Raw genomic sequence first — 20452 nt, forward strand, 5'->3', positions numbered from 1 at the left:
CCAGTGACCCAGGGGAAAACTTTCTAAGAGGCTCTAAGAGCAGCCTCAAGGGCTGGTGCATCAACACAGCCTGTCCCGAGTTCCCTGTCATGGTTTTCCTTGAGGAAAATAGTTCAGCGGCTGGAAGGAAAACTGAGTCCGGTTGTTAAAAATGGGGATACAAAAAGGAAACACCCATGCACTGATCTTGCCGATGACTCTTGTAGTGCTTTCTCCTGTACGTTGTTCCAGGGGCAGCTGCATTTTTTGTCAGGTAGCTTGTATAAATAAGAATTTATAAATTTAGGGACAGGACCTCTCAGTATAAAGTAGACTGAGTATTACTCTAAGTGCCCACCTGGTGTAGCTTTAATCAATATTTACCATTTAACTGGGTCACTGAATGTCTTGGTAAAAGACCGCTGTTGTGCAGAAATACGTTTACATCCAGAGAAATGTGTGTGGTTTTGTTTGGGGGCAGAGATGGATCTTGCAACAGTTTTATCCTGTTTCCATCTGATGCATGTTTTTGATATTTTACATCTCATCATAAAACGGTTAAAAATCTTTTTGAAAGTCCATGTGGTGGCACTTTCAGTAAGCTTTTAGCTGGGTACTCTCCGTTTGTGGGTGTAGTGAGCTCAGCGCTCAAATGGGATATAAACCACTATGGCAAGGTACGTATTTTTTATTCACATGGAAGAATTGCTTTGCTTTCTGTTGTGGCTGTGCACGAAAAATGGCCTTTGGGGTTGCTCCAGGATAGCCGAGGGCTGCCTTTGGCCCCAGCACGCTTTGTATTGTTATAAAATGTTTTGCTTACGCTGTCATGTTCCTCCCAAAGAGATTAAAGCTTTTTGCTGGCATTCAGCGGAGTTTCAGCTCAGCCCGGACAGGAACGTGGTCGCTGCGTTGGTGTTACTGGGAAGTAACTGGAAGTCCGAAGGTTTTCTCACCCAAGGTCACAGCGATAGCAATGGTAATAGAGCGGCAAGCTCCTGAGTCACGGTCATGTGTTGGAACTACAAGACGATTTCTCCTCCTCGTATGTAACTTCAGTAAATATAGACCCAGCCAAACTTCTTCCCTAAGTCAAGAGAGGATTCAAGAAACGGCGACAGGGCTTAACCCCTTCCCACACCAAACCCAACCACGCTGCCGAAGGCAGAAAGCTCAGCAAGCGACACTTTTCTGCCTGGGGATTTAAGAGTTTTGTTCCAAAAAAAAATTTCCACCAGCTGCGGGAGGCAGAGAGCTGTGTGACTCAGCTTTTTCTGAACCTGATGTGTGTACTTTGCCTGTTTATTCCCAGTACAGTCAGTACCGAGGGAGTCATGTTACGCAGCAGGCTCAGTGTTTATTAACCAGCTCAGAAACTGATCTAAGAATAACTTTTTTCATTTGTTTTGCTGGTAGTGATTATTTTATTTTTTTTTTTGCTTCACGCAGTCAGCAGCCCAAGGTGGAAACTGCACAGAAGACAGATAGAAAGGGTTTTCCCCAGCAAGTTGCGGGAATACATAAACAAACAACTATTATCGCCTTCCCCCCGTGAATAGCCACATCTGAAATATAAAATCACCAAGATGAAAGCTTTAAGGGAAGCAAATTGCTCTGTCTTGAAAGTGGAGCAGCTCAGCAGCCATCCGTTCTGTTCCAGCTCAGGGTGCTGCAATTATTTGAACTTCAGGGATTTCGATGCCAGCGTTTAGATGCTTCTGAACCAAAATTTTTATACAGAGTGATATTTGCTTCCCTGCCTTCCCCTCCGTGGTAGTTTATTTAGGAGAATTTTGGAGCATTTCCTCTCTGATCTCTTCGTTTGCTCACCTCATCCTCAGCATTTCAGCCACGGTGCATAAAAGCCACATCTTTCCAGCGTGACTGCATGTGATTATATTACTTTGTGTACCTATTTAGATGCTTGGCACAGAAAAAAGTCCTTTTGACAGATGAATAGATGCGATACTTTTAATCAGCTGACTTGTCTGAAAAGCAATGGAGTGCTGTGATTTATTCTGTCGGATGTTTTGATCGTTTATTTAGGCTACCATGTACTTATATGTGAACTTATATGCAGAAACTTATAAAGCACTTCTTTTCCCCCTTTTTTCCCCCCCATTATGGTTTTAACACAAATACCAGTTAAGGCACACCTCCATCTGGTTTGAAGCATGCCGAGCAGAAGCACTTGTTGTTGTGTAATAGTTGTGAAACATGTTTATTTAGGTGATGTTTGTTGTCTTCAGTGGGATTTATTGCACTCGTTCCTCAAGGCTGCAGTTGTGAACCTAGCACCCGGAGCGGTCGTCGCGGTTAGAAACAGCACTGGCTGTCCAAAATTACCTTGTTTTGATGACAGCTTAATAGCAGAAACCCTTCAGTAGCTGCTATTTAAGCCTTCATATGCTTTTTTCTTTATTTATAACTTAATGCTATACTTACTCTGATAGGGTTTAAATACTAAAGCAAATTTAACACTAGATTGCATTGTCTTGCATTTGCCCCTCAGCCCTACTAGTGTCAGAAATGACATCTGTCATCAATGAGGTGGCTGTCTTTGGCACTGTATTTAAAAATGCCCGCTTTACAGTCTTTCTCCTAAAACTCTCAGTTTTTTAGGCTTAGTGATAGCTGCGCTTCCTTTCTTTCAAATTTCCTTTTGCTTGGGTGATTAAAATAAAACTCGGGCTGTTTTGGAGGTGGGTAAGGACTTTGGGGGTAGCATGGAAGTGATATCTGACTTAGGCTTTGCTCTGTTGCATGCAAGTTAAGCCTGAAGAAAACATGTTTCATGAGCCTGAGGAAGGGGGAGAGTCGCGGAAATTTTCCTCCCTTTTGGCTGAGATGCTACAGGAGCAGCAGTTGAAACTGTCTGGGGTAAGGTCTCTTCTCTTGAGATGTCGAGCTGGAGGCACAAGGAGCTGGTGATCAGCTGGTCGGCTTATGAACTGAGCGTTCATAATATTTCCCGACACAGTCGCCTACCGTGCGTGCTCGCTGCTGTCTGGTAGGACATGAAGAGTAGCATCAGGACCCTTTGCAAGGTGCGTGGACTGACACAGAAAGCCGCTGATCCTCCAAGGGCAGAAGCTTTAATCTCAAGTTGGGCAGAGATCCCAGATGCAGAAAGTCAATCAGCAAGATACTACAAATGCAGGGCAACTTCTCTAGGCTGTGGGCAAAAAGGTACCAGAGTTTCCCCGTGTCTCGTTAGTGCTTGATTACTCTATGCCGTGCTGCGATCGCTCATTGCTATGGTGTCGTTACTGCCGCGAGATATGGTACATACTGTTTATTATACAGCATTGACACGAACAGCTCAAGCAGAATCACACTTGTCAAATAAAAGGGGAAAACATTTGATGCTGCATCTGACATCTCAAAAAATTAGAAGACTTCTTGCAAATTAGTTGTTAACATGAATTAGAGGTTTTGCCAGTGGTAAGAAGGGAAGGAAGCGCTGGCTGGAGAGGATTGGATCAAATGAGCTCCTGGAGAGGAGGGGCAGTGGAAAACCTGCCCTGCTTACCTGCCAGAGGTTGCTGCTTCCATAGCAGGAGCTGATTAAAACATTTAATTGCTCTTGAACCAGAGTCTTTTCTGCTGTATTGATATAAACTACTGCAGAACCACATTCTTCAGCTAAATATTCTACCAAGTGTGCTTTGGCATCTGCAATCACAGCAAAGATCTAGTGATATACTTGGAGACATAAGTTTTTATCATCTCTTTGACCCAAAAAGCAATGTGAAAATCAAGTAGAAAATAACAGAACGTCCTGCTTAGTTAGCTTGTGTAGTAGGAGTGCTGTCCTTAAGTGTCTGTGTATTCGTGTTTAAGTTTTGCTCTTTGATGATTAGTTTGAGTGTGGTCCCCGGGCAGGATCAGGAGGTACTGCAGCAGTAGGTGTTTGGGATGGGACTATTTTTGGTCTATGCTCAGTCCCCTCATCCCCTGCCACCATGTTTTGGGTTTTTTGTTTTGTTTTGTTTTGTTTTGTTTTTCCCCTGAGACTGGAAAATTCCTTGGTCGGATTGCCTCTAAACTATATTTTCATTTACCTTGTATTACATTTTGATCAGCAGAAGATTAAGTGGGGATTTTATGTCTAGGGGTGAAAAAGAAGAAAAAAAGAATAACACAGAAGACCCCAGCTGTCTTCTAGACACTCGGCAAGGCACAGGACACTGGTCAGTGTGTGCTGGGGCACTCGCTGGTAGATGTCTTTCAGTGATCAGATGTACTAGGTGCTCTTCCAAAATAGGACATGTTCTTGCTCCAAAACCATCCTACGTTTGCGCATCTTGAACGGCCTGAAGAGGCTGAGCTGCGGCAAGGTCTGTGACTCTGCTGTAGGACTCAGCCTGGGCGGTGAGAAGTAAATACATGCCTTTCCCAATGGCATACTATTATGCCCACTTTATTTTGTAAGAAAAAACTCTTCTTAAATTGCTTTCTTTTCCTTAAAAGCGTACATCCTTCACCTTGTAAGGCCTGGTTGACTCTCCCTTGAAAGCTAGAACGTGCCTGATTATACTTGGCATAGTTTGCTAATTCAGACTTGGAAGTTTTGCAGGCTTCACGGCTGAGTTTCTAGAAACAGCACGTTTTGTGTTGTTTCTACACCACTCCTTGAGCTATTTGCCTAAAACAGAGCTTCAGGCTTTATGGTGGATCACCTCTCTTGATAGCTAAAGTTTTATAAGTTTCTTTTTTCTTTCTTTAATACAAACAGGTTTGGCCTACCAACTCAGTTTTATTGTTTAAAAACTTAATTATTCAAATCAAATATAGCACAGTTCAAATCAAAGATACCCTGAAATGTGCCTGAGGGCTGGTGCAGTGAAACCTTTTCTCTCAATACCACATTACGGACTGAAACGATTCCCTTTATTCCTTAGACCTGCTCTTGAATTTTAATGCAAGGGCCATGAAATTCAAAGATGAGAAGGGATTCTTCAGCAAGGCTTGTGGTGTGAACGTATCGTAATTCTGTGTACAGAGATGTATTGCAATGTTTTTAAGCATATCCTCTCCCATAATCTGTAAAGTGAGCCCAAAGACCTTCTCCCAGAGGAGACCCAAGACTGGATGAACTCCTTTATTCATCAAGTAAATCTGATGGTACGTAGCCAGGAGGTTAGTAAGGACCGTGGTTACCATTAGTAATGCCAATATCCAGAGCTGGCATCACAAGGGGTAGACAGTGAAGGGGGAAGAGCTGAGGAGCTGGAGAAGTGGCTTGCGATGGAGTCGTGCAGGAGCAACAGGGCAGCATGTAGAGTTTGGGCTAATTCCTCTTGAAAGCGAAGACTGTTGCAGGCTAGTGGCTGTTTTTTATGCCATTACAATAATAAAAATAAATTTAAAAAAAAAAAGGGTAAGTTATAATTTAAAAAAAAAAAAGGGGGGAAAAAGGTGCTCTGAAAAGTTATTTGTAAATGTCTGGTTAAAATGTGTAATCAGCATAACTCTACAGCTCCAGTTTATTGTTACTTTGGGCAAATAGCATGGGGGAGAGCATCTGGTGGTATAAATTGTTATAGCCCATTGAAATCAGTGGGACTATGAAAAAGTTACACAACCCATGGTCTGCCTTACATCTGTAACGATTTTGGGCCATTTCATTGTGCTGCAAACACTTTAAAGCAGCAGTGACTTGTATTACATGCATTCGAGCTTGTTTCTCGGCGTTTGTCTTATTTTGGAGCATTTATCAGCAATACCTACAGTTCCAGCTTTCCTTGTAAACAGGTTCAGAGGAGGCTCTTGGAAAGTACGTGGCGGGGAGTTTGGACAACACAGGGTTTCGGTAACACAGGGTTTCGGTGACACGATGATGTGTTGACGTGCCTCTTCGCTATGTTTTCCGCTGCGGCGCTTGGGGAGCTTAGGGTAGCGTTGATAACTTGGTTGGGTCCTTGACGGAGAAGGCTTTCTCCATCGCAATCACCTATGTCGTCTTTGTCTCAACGTTAATCAGCAGTCCATCTGATAACGTGTCCAGTTCCTATCTTTTGGGATGAATCAGTTGATACGCTCTTTTTTTTTTATTTACTTTTCTTGTTCCCTGGCAGGCTCCTTACCCCTCAGGACAGAATGCAGCTCCAACCACGTTGGTGTACCCTCAAGCCCCTCAAACAATGAACACCCAGCCTCAGACCCGCTCACCGGTAAGGGAGCCCGTGTTTGCATTATCTTATGTTCTTTCTTCCTCATTTGTGTGTTTCTCTGTGTGTATGTGTGTGTCTACAGCACTTGGCTGGTTCTCTGGAAAGCGTGTTTTACTGAACCGGAAGCACGTTCCAAATGGCAAATTTTGACTGAATTTTTCAGACACTGTCCTGGTAGGATAATTTTCCTTTTGAAGTGGCTTATCAGAAAAAAAGCGATGGAGGGATTCTCATCTACGTTCAAATAACACGATTTTATTTTTAGCATAGTTGCTTTCAGGTTCACTTCATTTTAGAGTTTAGATTCATTACCAGAATCTTTCTCTCGTCTTCATTTTTTTTTTTTTTTTTCCTTTAAGGAAGTATTTCGTAAAGTGATAGACCAAAGATCAGTAAACAAAACCGATTCTCTGCAGCGGCACTCAGTCTCCAGTGGCCTCTGGGCATTACTTCTGAATCAGTGCCACTGGATCAGTTCTAACCATTTGCTGCCTAGCACCCTGTAGGTGCTCACGCATTTGACATAGAGCTTCTGGGTACCCAAATCTTTTTGTGGTAAGCTCCTTTTTCATCCAACTTTAGGTTTGATTGTCCTCCGTAATCTTTTTTTTTTCTTCTTTTTTTTTTTTTTTTGGTGTATTGTAATACTGCTCTGCTGTTGTAGGACTTTGGTTCCCCAAACCAGGCTCTTTTTGGGGAATCTCTGCTCATAATGCAGTTCCACACAATGCTAGGAGACCCTCCTAGGGCATCAGTTGCTTAGCCCAGCTTCCGGAGGCATGGTAGCTTACCGTCACGATGTCTCAAGCCTCAGCCAAGGGAGCAGCAATCCCTGCGCCTCTTGCAAATCCACATCTGCGTCATAACGCTTTCAGGTTACCTATAAAACCACTGCACCGTTCCCAGCACTCTTCTCTTTTTAGAGTAAGATGAACGCTGCTGAAGCGTGGCAACTGAAAGCCGCCAAGACAGAAGTCTTCTGTTTGTCCACATAACAGGTATATATATACACACAGGGCGAGCTTTCCCCCCATGTGCAGCCACACTGATGCGCTTGCCCCGCTTCTGGAGGTTTCACCTCCAGGGGATTCGCAGGAGGGTTAGTTCTGAGGCCCCTTAACCTCTGTGTTGATGCACGAGCCAATTAATGCCAGTTTTGATGAAGTTTCTGTGATGTGGACAGCTGCGAATTTGTAACAGGATTCCCCCCCCCACCTCCTTAGTCCCCTGTTCTGATCAGTAGCACGGGATACTGATGGTAAAAATACTCTTTTTTTTCAGTAAGTATAATCATCTTCTTTATCTTTAATTGTTGAAAAGCGCAAAAAAGTTTATATGGTTAGAACTGGAGCAAAAACCTGACTGAAGAGCTGCATCTCTAAACCAGTTTTTTTGACAGCCCAGCAGAACAGTGCCAATACATTGCACAGACAACTGGAAGAGGAGGAAGGTTTTGGAACAGAGTCCGGTTTACAGGTCCCTGGCTGGAAGAGGCTGGATAAAATACTGCATTGTAAGCAATATAACAAACTGTACTCCTTCTTGCAGGCAATTGTGCCAATGGCACTGTTTTTATTTCTTCCTTTCTTTCTTTATTTTATTTTTTTTTTTACCACATCTTTTTTGTTGGCTGATCTACGGAAATGCACTGATTTTGCTTCTTTGCTAAAAGCATGAGCTACCGTGGCAGTTTCTGCCAGGTTAAGTGGCGACGCAAGGTCCAAAGTTGAATTGCAGTTGGGAGGGTCTGACCTGGTGTAGGGTAGAGACCAAGGCGACTTTGGGCTTGCTGCTCAACAGATAACGGCTTCAGGAAATTTGGCCGGAAAATGTGTCAAATTGTAGGGTTTTGGCCCCGTTATTGAGGAGGTATCGAGGAAGAATTTGTCTGCAGTTGTCAGCCATTTTTCTAGTTTGTTGTTTTTTTTTTTTTTAAACTCTCCTGTATGCAGTTTTTGCCATCTGCTCTGCTAGTGACCATTTCCACCCCCATTACTAAAAGCCGCACCCATAACATCTCATTCCACCTCCCCACCCCAAAACAAATGCAAGACTAGCCCGGTCCTGAACTACTCTTGCATTTTGTTCTGGGATTGATTTACCTTTTTTTTTTTTAATTATTATTTTTTAATTTATTTTTAACTGTCGTTTTTTGGTGGTGAGGGGAGGGTGAAGAGGGGACGAGGAAGGTGGCAGGATGTCTTAGCCATCCCTAGGCTTCTGTAGCACAGTCCCGTCCGTCACGCAGCTGGTACGGCTGGTGTTGGGTAGGTAGGCTGTTGCACTAACGAGGTTGATCCTAACCCCGCTTCCTCGAGCAGCCGGAGCTTCCTCCATCCTGTTTCTGCATCCGAGGGCCATTGGCAATTGCACGGTTCAGGCTTTTCTGTTCCTTCCAGGACAGCTGCCTTTGCAATCCAACTGGCGTCATGTTTTCTCCCTGTTAGCATCGTAGCATCACTCCGATAGCGAGAATTTCAAAGTGCAGCTCCAGCTGGGGGAAGGAAAATGAAATCAGAGTCATTCAGCACTGCTGAAAGTTATCCGTTAGCTCTTGCCGATGCCAGCCCCGAGCACCAGGTGATTTTAACACAAACTGTCCAATTCTAGGAGGTCTGCCAAAAAACCCATGATCGGAGAGGGTGTTTGAGCGATCCAGAAGTGGTTATTTTCAGAGAGGCTTGAGGCGTGCCAGCTCAACAGCGGCAGATAGAGAACATGCCCCGCTGTCCACAAAGCGGTGAGCAGGACCGTAAAGAGTGTGGGTGGCAGAAATGTTGGACCCAGGTTTCATAAAGTTTTCCTTTCTATCTACTACCTTCGTTGGACAGAGGAAAAAAACCCCAAAGTCTATTTTAATCCGAGCCAGCGCAGTGACTACAGTTTGTTCTGTTGCTTACAGCTACTAATAGGAATAAATCCTATCAACCTGAATTATTTAAAAAATTAATAATTAAAAAAATCAATAGCCAATGGTGACCAGTGCAAAGCAGCTTAGGGTATTTTTCACTAACTTTGAGGTTTTGTTTTATTTCTTTTTTTTTTTTTCTTGTAACGCATATTACTTTTCACCATGGAATAAACGTTAGCTTCTTAAGATGTAAGCTTCCAGCTCTTGTTTTAAACACAGTGAGAACAAATCTTTTCTGTGGAACAGGGATAAGAGGGGTACTTCGGCCCTGAAGTTAAGCCACGCAAGGTTTTTGCACCCCGTCATTCTCTTTTTGATTAATTTTTTTCACTGGTGTGTAACATGGAGTGTGTAGCTCCGCCGGAAAGGCGTGTGTCAGCCCTTCCAGGGTAAGCTTTATTCCCTTTTCTCGAACACAAGACATGTGATCTGTTTTTGAGGAGTTCTTTCTTTAGGAAAATAAGGACTTGAAGTGCGTTCACCTCCCGAGACTCGTCCAGGTGCCCGTTTCTCATCGCTGTAGGACCCATCGGCAGAGCCACTGTCCTCTTCACACCCTGAGCCTGGGGAGGATGCTGAGAGTCTTTGAGTGTTTCTGTCCTGCGGTTGCTACTAAAATAGAAGTTTTAGCTCTTCGGTCTTACAAGATGATCATGCTTTTGCTTTTTTTTCTTTAATGTAAGGCTTAGAGAAAATTTTCAAGGGTGGGAAAACACTCTCTCTGGTGAATCAGTGCAGGTCATTCTTTATAAACTCTTGTACTAGAAGTAGGTCTGTGTGTGCATACTTTCTCGTTTCTGAAGGTTTTTATGACTTCTCATCCAAGTGTCACGATGAGGTGAACGTAGAAGGAATCTATAAACACCGGTATTAGTAGACGAGTTCTTGGAAGTCTTAAATATAGGCAATTAAAATGTTTATGAAGGAAAAAATCAGCTGGACCAGTGAATATTTATACTTTGCTTCTCACGTTTGATGGCAGTAAAATAGCTGGGAGGTAGGGCTGCAAGTGAACCCCGGTCCGCTTTTTCTTACTGAAAAAACCCTCTCATTAAGAAAATCAATAATTAGTAGCCAGTTTTGATCACTCTTCTCAGGCAGAAAGTAAAATGTACTGAGTCCCTGTAGTATGAATTAGCAGAGGTGGACTGTACCGTGTGCTTCGGCACGTACCGTACGTTACTAAGCCATCACAACTAGCAACAGGTAGAGGCATGTGGTGGGTAAAAAGCCACCATGGGATCTAGTTTCATTTGCTCCGTTTAATTATTGGAGCTGTTATCAATAGATTTATCTGCTCTCATCGTGGAGCTCTGCTGATTACACTGAGAATTAAGGATTTAAAGACCTAAATCAGCTTCTGGAGGAGGATACCTTGTCATCTTTATTTCTATTTTCCATTTCTTGCATTCATTTTTATTTCTATTTTAACAATCAGTTACTTATTGGGAAATGCTTTTAATGTTTACTGAGCATGTTACATTCTGATTACTTTCCTCCGTGTGTAACCCAAGTGGGTGGGAAGTGATTTAGTAACCTGAGCTCAGGGCTGGGAACCAGGACCTCCTGTACTCCAGCCAAGCTCTACCGCTGATGCCTTCAGCTCCCCGGGGACATCACGGGTTAACCTGTCTCCTTCGCTTTCAGGTGGGGGTGACAAATCCAAATCAGTAAGGAGGGTTAAAGTGATTTAGTAACCTGAGCTCAGGGCTGGGAACCAGGACCTCCTGTACTCCAGCCAAGCTCTACCGCTGATGCCTTCAGCTCCCCGGGGACATCACGGGTGTCTCCTTCGCTTTCAGGTGGGGGTGACAAATCCAAATCAGTAAGGAGGGGGAGGGTGGGCTGGGGGGGGTGTGGGTGGGGGGGGGGGGGGAAGCTGAAAACGAAATTGCACTGTGTGTACATGCAAAGAATTGCTGATCTTTGCCTTGCAGGGAATTTCCCGCTGCCCCCTCGCCGGCAGGACACTAGCTGTGCCTACCTGGCTCTTAACTCGCTCCAGCCATGAGTCTCCATCCTCTGCTCCCACCAAATATTTGGAACGGCTCTGAGTCCAGCTGCTTTAACAATTTACCTCCACCTTAAACAGTTTAAAATCTCCGCTGCTGCTTGGTTTAAGTTGGTTTTTGGTTTGTTTTGGGTTTTTTTTCCCAGGCAGGATAAAAAATGCCTGCGTTCATACACTAGAATGCCTTTAAAATAACTGGCAGCTTTGGCTGTTTATCTCCCAGCTCTCGAGCAGCACACTTCCCCCCGTAGAGATGTTCTCAGTACCTGTCTGTCACTGTCCTGCAGCAAAGCTTTTGACTGTTTTGTGGTTGTTGTTTTTTTTTTTTTTCTTGTGGGTTTATTTTGCATAGAGTGTGACATTTTGGTTTTGTTGTGGTGTTTCTGACTCTTTGTGCCTTTCCTTTTGTGTTTGTTTCTCCCGCCTTTCCTCAGTTTGCAGCGGGGCCTCGACCTGCCCATCACCAGGTACAGTACCCTGCCCCTTCATTATCATCCTAAACTAATTGGCTGGGGGAGGCGGGCGGTTGGAGGTGGTTCACCCACTAACTCAGAACGAAGGCTCGCTTCGGAAACCAGCCCTGTTAGATACTAGCACATGCATAACCCCGCTAACAAGCTGCCTGCAACGCAGAGTAACACTTAATTCTCGATTGGTGTCACTGCACTCATTAACCACCCCACTTAACGCCATTTCCATAGGAAAGGAGAACCTGTAGAGATCGTTGCCAGGTATTCGTGAGATTTGCTTGCCTTTTCAAGTCGCTAGAAACTTTGCCGAATATTTCCCAAACTGGTCAGTGAATTAAGTTGCCTGAGCTGAAGATGTCAGTGAGAACCGGGCATTCGCGTCCCTGAGAAATTCCTACTTTTCAAACTCAGAGCAAGGCAAATGACTTTTCCAATTCATACATTTCCTGTGTGATACGCCTGGTTATCTGTTATCATTACATTGCTTAATGTTGTTTTTACTCACCCTATGAAAGCCAAATGTTTAGGAATCTTTGTAGTATTCCTGTTGCATGACTTGGACTTTGTAAGGAACCACTTAATTGAGAAGAATGAAAATTAGGAATAGCGCTGGCTCATGAAACTCATGGGCAGCTCTTATTAGGGTGGCAGAAATACCCAGAGGACCTCTTCAGCGTCAGGACAGATGCAGAGGGCCCTTCTGTCCTAGTCAAGGTGTCCGAAGTTGTCTTTTCTGTCAACTCCTACATTCATCTTTGCCAAAACCCTTTTCCCCTGGGGACTGACTTTGCTGCTTCTCGTAGCTTTTGAGGGGACAGAGGTGGCGCTGATGGGTGGAAAAGAGGAGGAGAGGCCAGAGGCATGACAAGTGCAGGAAAGGTCTCCCAGATTCGGTTGTCTCCGTGTCACTCTTCCTTCACTTGGCTTGGAAGGAACAGGTTATTTCCACCAAGTTAACATGAAAAGAAAAATCCCATTAACTGTGGTGATGTCGGGACAGGGGCTTAAGTCACGGAAGGTTTGTTCCAGGAGAATTATTTTGTTCTCACTTCGCTCCTGTTAGTCTGAGCCGTTCAATACTGTAGAGATGAGCACCTTTGGGAAAGTACTGTCTCAGGAGAACAGGTAAGTGTGTTAAGTGGGCACAGACACCCAGAAAAGCTGATAATCTTTGTTCCTTCCACCTCAGAGAGCAGCACGGAGGCAGGCACCCTTCCAGAGCAGGACAAAAAAAGGCTTAAAAAGTAGAATGAGGCATTTGCACTTGTTTGCTCGCAGGCAAATGTCATGTGAGAGACAGAGAGAGAGAGAAATTATTTTTGTGCGTGGCACAAAAGGGATTGCATTGACAGGCAGTGGTGGAGGAATGTTTGCAGGATGACTGGGCAACATAGGGAATGACAGAATTAGTATCTTGTTTAGATGCTTTTGTTCTTGACCTTAACTTCAGGTCTGTGTTTATATTACGCGATACCGAAAAAGCATTGCTGTTCAGAAACTCGTTAGTTCTTTCATAGGTCGTTACTAAGGCAAATTATCTATTCAGTGTGAGCCATTTAATATCCTTACAAAAATTGCTGAACTCGCTGCGAGCAGATTTTGGACCACGAGTCTCGAGGCCGTGCAGCCTTGGGGGAAAGGATTTCAGCGCTTGGTGGCTTTACTGGTATGACTCTACCACCAATCTGTCATAACTTGATTTAAAACTTTCTTTTTGGACCTAGTTATGACCCTGCCTGCAGGTTAAAACTCGTAATTTCCAAGTGTTTTCCTGATTTTATCACTACATATTTAACTGTGTTGCAGTTAGATTTTTGACTCTGTTACATCTGAAGTCTGCTTATAATTATCCGAGAGAAGCCGTCACCGTTAGAAAAACATTTCAGGCTTTATTCCCAGTTATATCTGTCACGCGCTGGATCAGGACAGGCACAGAGAAACCTGGGCAGGAGATGAGCTGTTTGTTTCTCTTAATCCAAAACTCAGTCTCTGCCCGTGGTGCGGTTTGGGGATGGAGGGAGGGATTTTTGCCACTGACCTGTGCAGGAGGGTCACGGCTGTTGAAGGAAATTCATCCCAAACCCCAGACTTAGAGGATTCTTGAGACCAACATAAATTATTACTCTCATGTGGGAAACCTTTAACATGCTGGAATAGTTAAATTGCACAACATAAGCAACAGGCTTCAAGATTTTGTAACCTAAAAAGTACTAAATAAGTAAATTGACCGTAGCGGTGTTAATATTTGTTGCAACAACATAATGTGAACTTCTAAGAAAGCGGCCGCAAGATAAGGTTTGCAACGATTCCTGTGTCAATCCCGGTGTGATTTTTATTAATATATGCCTCGTATTGATTTTGTGTCTTTTTCAGCCAAATAATGGATTCTTCTTTAATGTTATTTCCTGTAATTATTAGATCTTTAAAGTACTCAAATTAGCATGATTTAAGCACCTGAAGTTGCATGGCAACTTTATAAGCAATTTTTTTTTTGGATGGGAATGCCTGCCCTGATAATCAGCTGATGCTATACAAAGTGTAATCAAACTCTGTATGAGAGAAAAATATTAGAATGAGATTTAGGACGCTATACTAGTAGTGGCTGAAGTCAAATGAAAATAGCTGCAGTGGTTTGTATTAGAACTTAAATGTGTATCAATAATCCTTGATTCCAGTAACACGGCTACCCAAGAAACCGCTGAAAAGTCTCACTTTATAGGAGAAAGAAAATGGGCCTTACAAAGTGTTTTGTGGCAGTGTTATTAAATATGCTGTTAACTTGTGTTTTTCTCAAAATGCTGTAGCAGACTTAGCTACTACCCTGCCTGGGCTTGCTGCTCTGTTTCCCAATTTGTGCACAGAGCATCCCTTTTTTTTTTTTTCTTTCTAAGTGAGGCTCTTGAGTCACTTCGTTGCTTCTGATCCTCATGAAGCACAATTGAAAATAGCAGTTTTCTTCTAATCTGAAGTCCAAAATGTAGAATAACCCTTAATTTAAGAAGTGACTTCGGGAGCATTGGGTTATTTTAAAATGGATGCTCAGAAGAGGCCAGTGTAATTAAAAACAGAAATAAGAATAAGTATAAACTGAAATGTCATAGTTCCCTTTCTGACTTATAATTGTATTTGAGATTAGTTTACTGGTTATGGCAGACTAATTTAGTCTGAGGTTGCTGTTGTCGTTTGTTCCAGTTTTAGCTTGGGGTTACTCGAGTTCTTTTGGGTATAGCTTATACAACAGAAAGCTGGGTTTGGCCATGTACTGTTGTTAAAAAGCCTTGTGATTTGGAGAGGTCGGGAATTTACTCCCTGAGCTGACTCAAGACTACCCATTTTGTAGCTTTTTGGAGTATCTCGAGTTAGAAAGCAGTCGGAAACGGCTGCCATAGTAATTTCTCAGTCTTCATCCACAAGCGTGGAAAGGAGCTACCAGTTTTAAATCCCGTGGTTGACGCCAAAAGGGTTTTTCCCCCCCCCATTTTATCATTTAGTAAATAATAAAACTGGGAAAGTCTGAGACAGGGGGGAAAACAAGTCTTGTGTTGTGCCCCAAGGGCTGCTACTGGGTTGCTGGTGGCCACTGGGGAAGCAAGATGTGGACCTGCGGGCTTTCTGCTGCAGCTCCTGCTTCTGGCACCAGATCTTTACGTCTCAAGGCTGCAGCTCCTCAGCCGAGCCCTGGTGCCTGCGTTGAAGTTTGAAAGATCAAATACAACGTGCCAGTTTTCATCTGCAAGCAGAGGTGGTTCCTGCTGTATTGCCTGTGCAGGCACCTCCTCCTCCCTCTTCCAGGTCAGGGCCGGGTTATCCCACCAGCCTTCTTGGTAGGACCAAAAAGACTAAAAATTAATAACAGGGCTGTCTCCACTTCTCAATTGGAGAGCTTGGGTGTGCGATTTGATCTCATAGCGCTGATGGCAACTTGTTGAACTTTCCTTTTGCTTCCTTTCTCCGCAACCTTCTGCAGAGCTTCGTGGACCCATCGCAACTGCCAGCCTTGATCCGATCTAGGAAAAAAATAGACGGGTGCCTATGCACGTTGTGTTTGATGGGCAAAGCTTAGCACAGACTTATTTTCACTGCTCTTACCGCAAGTTTATTTTTCAGCGAAGCTTTTAGAGTACGGAGGGAGTGCTCCACAGACATGTCACTGGAAGTGATGGCTTAGAAATACAGAGTAAATAGAAGATCAATTAAAATGCAGTGGTGGTTTATCAGAGGGAGGTTGGTGCTCTCTTTGATCATTGATTTTTCTAGATGACAGCCTCTTATCTGGCTGGCCTTCAACAGGCTTTTGACACAGGGTCATGTGGGAAGAAAATTAAGCAGAAGACGATGATGGTTAATAAAAGGATGTCGGGGCATGTATATATAAGGAGGGACTAAGAAGTAAGTGGCAGGGTAGTGCTGAGAGGGGTAGGCAGGAGGTTAGTAGTGGACTTCCTTAATATTAGTGTTAATTACTCTGGCACAAATAGCAGGTAGCTGTCTGCAGCAAACTTAATGAGTACAAAGCTAGAAAATGTGGTTAGCACAAGGGTGCTGTGCAAGGAGGACTGGTGTGATGGAAGCAAGGCGTAATCCAGCATTACAAGGTGCAAGCCCTTATACTTCAGTGCCAAGGAGAAGTTTTTATTCTATAAAGTGGGAGCTCCTCAGGTGAAACACCTGTGCAATGCAATCTTTAGATAAACAACAAAAGTTATTTCCAGTTGAGATAGGGAGTTATTACTGCTGTGTTGGGAAGTACTGAGGAAACCCTGTCTGGAGCGTGTGCGCAATTCTGCTTTTTTATTTTCCAGAAAGACTTCCTTGAGCAGGTAGATGAAGGGCCGCTGAGATGACGAGAGCTTATTAAATGAGCAGGCTAAAAGAGTTGAGCTTGAGGCAGCCGATAAAAGCAATGTCTGAGAGGGATTTACTTGTGCTCTTCTAAGTATATCAGGGGAGCAACCCTAGGAAGGAAGAAGTTAAAGACCCTATTGCCCAGTAGTACCGACTCCAAGATGATCCAAGAAATTCCTCCCTGACAGAGTTGGACGGATAAGGGATGGGACCACGACTTGAGGACCACAGCTCAGGTCCTCACTGGTTGCTGAACGACTGTGTAGCAAGTTTCACACTAATTTGACCATCATTAGACATAGCGGGACTTATGTTAATTTTTGAAGGACATAGTCAAGGAAGGGTTGATGTAACGCAGGGTTTCTATCAGAAGCCTTGCTGTCGCCCAGGGTACCTTCGTTCTGGTCCTGAGTGGGTCCTGTATGTTCTCCACTCCAAATCCTGCACTTATTAGAAGAAATAGAGACAAAATATCTCAGATTTTAATTTCCTGGGGTTCTCCCATGGGACATTGTTAGCGTTACTTGAAAATGTTGTCTGCGGGCATCCGTTTGACCTTGCAAGGTGAATTTTTTAGCAAATCAAGTCAGAATAGTGAAACATTTCTAAGAATGACTTTGAATAGCGCTAGCTTAGCTTTGGAGGGACAGGAACAAGGATGGAGCCTAAAACAGTTTGTCAGCCAGGTGATACTTGTTTTGAACAGTAAAACCCAAATACAAATCAGATGCACAGTGGTCTGATGATACCTGATCTCCTTGAGAATTTTAGCGTTACTTACAGGAAGTGGAGTAGCTAAAAGTAATTCAAACTTTGCCAGAGATCTGTGGTTGGCACTTCCAAAAGCTTCTGATGGTCTTGCTGCTTGGAATAATGGATCTGCTTTTCTTCTCGCTGCGTCCATCTTCCTTTCAGTAATGAAACCCTCCTCCTTTTTTCTTCATCTCCGGATTTGTGCTCACCTCTGCGATGGTGTGGGCAGCGTAGAGTGTTTTTGAGAGGTTGGGTCTTTTAACCTAGAGTTTCCTCATCTGAGGTCCTTCTCCTGCTGTAGAAGAGCTTAGCACTACCATGGTGGTGTTTAATGCCTGATGGAAGAGCAAGCCTGTGCAACACACCACCCGTTGTGCACGGAGCGTGCTTTCCTTCCTTCTGCTACGGTAGGAAAGAGAGCCGGCTTGTGTTTCATGAAATGGAGTTTCTTAAGTGCCGGTTGCCAGCAATGGAAATGAAAAGCTATCCGTAAACCGGGAGTTTCCGTCGCTGTAAGTTTTTCCTCAATGGTTTCAGTGAGGTTATTAGCAGGTTATGTGGGTGCAGCAGGAACTTGAGGAGCAGGGTTCACGTCCGTGACTTGCACCGGTGGAGGACTCCTGTCTTCTGCGGTGAAGGCTTTTCCGTGCTGGCCTGTGGATGTAGTTACTGTCAGTAGAGAGGCAGGTCTCGCTTCAACCTCCAGCCCATTTTCACTCTGCATAAATAGAGAATCACGGTGGCTATTGATTTCCTCACCCCCACCCCACTCTGGGGAGGCTTCTGCTGTAACCTGCTAACAGGCTAGAAGTAGTCATTATTGAGTAATTTGCAGTGAAAGAAGAAAGGACTTTTGCACTTTTTGGTGTCTTTGGATATTGAAAAATTGCAAAATCTAGTTATTCTCGCCATAAATTCAGCGCGTGCCCTTGTTTCATGCACACTGGTGTAGTTCCCCTGCATCTAGACAGCCACACAATTTTTATTAACGCAGGAGCATGGCAGTGTGTTGCTCTGCTGGTTTTCTTTCTGCACCCTCGCTACCAGACTTTTCTCCCCAAACAGTTGCATTCTTCTAATTCAGGTCACACTGTACAGTGTGCCGGTGACAATTCTTCATCCAGATTCACAGGGTTGGACGTAAAAGTATTGCGCTCATCTTAATGGTTTCTGGATTTCTGAGATGGGGAGTCATCCGTGGCTTTCCTGGGGAAATCATTTGGTATGGGAACAGCTTAGGTTTTATAAAGTCTTCACTGGAATGACCATTTTAAGTTCATCATCATGTCAAGTGTAGAGGCATCACAGCTTCCTTCCGCCCTACTCCATTCTCCCAATGCCCAGGCGGATAAGCTCAGCTCATTCTTTCATTCCGTAGTGGTTACCACTCTCTTTTCTTCTCGCCATTTATGATGTAGTTACTCACAGACTATTTGCATCGATGCACTTCGTCAGTCAGCAGTCTTTGATGTGATGTATGATGACCTAATTATTATTATTTTTTTGCTTAACAATTGAATACGTGGCATTTCTTATCCTTCCAGTCTTGGTGCAGAAGTGGAGACCAAATCCACGATTCGAGCAAGGGTTTCTGCTTTATCTACTATCTCTGTGTCACTGAAAGAGACCAGAAAGGAAAAATGTTTAATGTTTTAGGAATAGAGTAAACATGAAGTCTTTCTGTAGTATCATATTTCCTGCAGTTAATCATGGTTTGATTTTTTCTTTTTTTTTCCTTTTTTTTCTTTCTTTTTTTTTTTTTTAACTTTTATACTTCCATATAAAACTTTTCTAGATGACTTTCTGACCCCTGCCTTGGGATTCTGGTAGAAGAGCCCCTGGTACCAGTTCAGTGTCTTTTTCTTGCTGTTTCTGTAAGAGATTAGTCAAAGCAGGATAGAAAGATGAATGGAATTGTGTGCAATTAGGGTGCATGTTATATCCTATTCCTTCCTATTGATCTGTAAGCTGTTCCATTGGCTTTCTTTCTGTTTCCTGCTGCTTTCTTGCTTCGTTATTGAAGGGAGGATTCAGACCTATACAGGTAATTTTAACTCCTGGTTCTGCATGGCATAAGTGTCTCTATCACTTGTATCATTACTCCGTTAGTGAATGCGTTAATGTCTGATGCATATCTTACCGACTGAGTTTCAAGATTGCAAAGACTCCCGAGCAAGGTCTTCCAGTGCCATGAATGCTCCATACCGTGGATGCTGATGCCTTTCCCAGCGCGTAAGGGTTGAGAACGGAGCGTGCACCAGTGGGTTGCTTGGTTTCCTGGACCTGGTCCATCTGCGTGGGGCATCACTTCATGCAAACGTGGTAGAAGAGTTTGGTGCCACCCTGGAAGAGGTTGCCACCTTTCTGAAAACGGAGGGCAAGACAAGTCACCCGGCTCAATTTGTATAAAGGATAGGCATGAGGTGCCTCTGGCCTTTGTGAAAAATCTGGCTTTTTAGCTGTTCTGGAGGTATATTGGAACAGTTGCCTTGATCTTTTATTTCCCTAGCATATTTATAAAGGTGGCTTTTTTGGCAGTCAACCCACCTTATAAAAAATATATTTGACAAAAATAATTTTTCTAACATTCGCTCTGAAAGTTGAGCTGTATAATTCTTTGTATAATTTGGAGATTCAAACTCCAATAATTATTAGTTTGTATTCATGAAATAGAAGGCTATAGCATGATCTTGCTATTTACAGATAAACAGAAATTGCCCTGCAGTTTTCTGAATGCGTGGCAACCCTTTGGAAGTAGTATTATAATTATAATACCGTAATGATATTTCAAACTTTTTCCCAGAAAGTCTGACCGGTTCTTTCTTTTCTCTCCTCTCTCCTTCCTCTCTCCCTTCCCTGCCCTAGTTTTTTCAGAGGCCTCAGATACAGCCTCCAAGAGCTACCATCCAGAACAGCAGCCCTTCCATCCGTCCTGGTGCGCAAACGCCGACTGCGGTGTATCAAACCAACCAACACATCATGATGGTTAATCATCTGCCAATGCCCTACCCGATGCCTCAGGGCCCCCAGTACTGTATACCACAGGTAAAAATACGTTGTCCAGCCACCTAAGGAACTGCAAAGCAATGTTCGTGCCATCTGGATTTTCTCAAGACCTGCTGCAGAGTTGGGAGGGAGGGGAAATTAAGCTGGTAGTTGCACATTTAGCCTCTGTCCTTTTTCTGTATTAAGTATTTGTTCTTCTGTGCATGGAGGCAGTAAGAATAAATTACCTTTCTAGTTTTTGAGGTCCCCCTCAAAAACAGTGTGAGACTAAGCTCTTGGAAAACATTTAGTGCTATAAATG

The 20452-nt window shown here is 43.6% G+C and overlaps 1 protein-coding gene across 2 annotated transcripts in view; it reads left to right on the top strand.

Moving 5' to 3' along the window:
• Nucleotides 1–20452, top strand: part of EIF4G3 (eukaryotic translation initiation factor 4 gamma, 3) — a 106301-nt gene that overhangs the window by 20653 nt on the left and 65196 nt on the right. For both annotated transcript variants that reach the window (XM_009330333.1, XM_009330332.1), the window contains 3 exons: nucleotides 6060–6155; nucleotides 11512–11544; nucleotides 20011–20190. In XM_009330333.1, coding sequence (XP_009328608.1) covers nucleotides 6126–6155; nucleotides 11512–11544; nucleotides 20011–20190 — 243 coding nt within the window. In that variant the 5' untranslated portion in view covers nucleotides 6060–6125. The remainder of the gene's footprint in view (nucleotides 1–6059; nucleotides 6156–11511; nucleotides 11545–20010; nucleotides 20191–20452) is intronic.

This window comes from Pygoscelis adeliae, unplaced genomic scaffold (genome assembly GCF_000699105.1).
Source record: "Pygoscelis adeliae isolate BGI_AS28 unplaced genomic scaffold, ASM69910v1 Scaffold728, whole genome shotgun sequence".
NCBI classification, from domain to species: Eukaryota; Metazoa; Chordata; class Aves; order Sphenisciformes; family Spheniscidae; genus Pygoscelis; species Pygoscelis adeliae.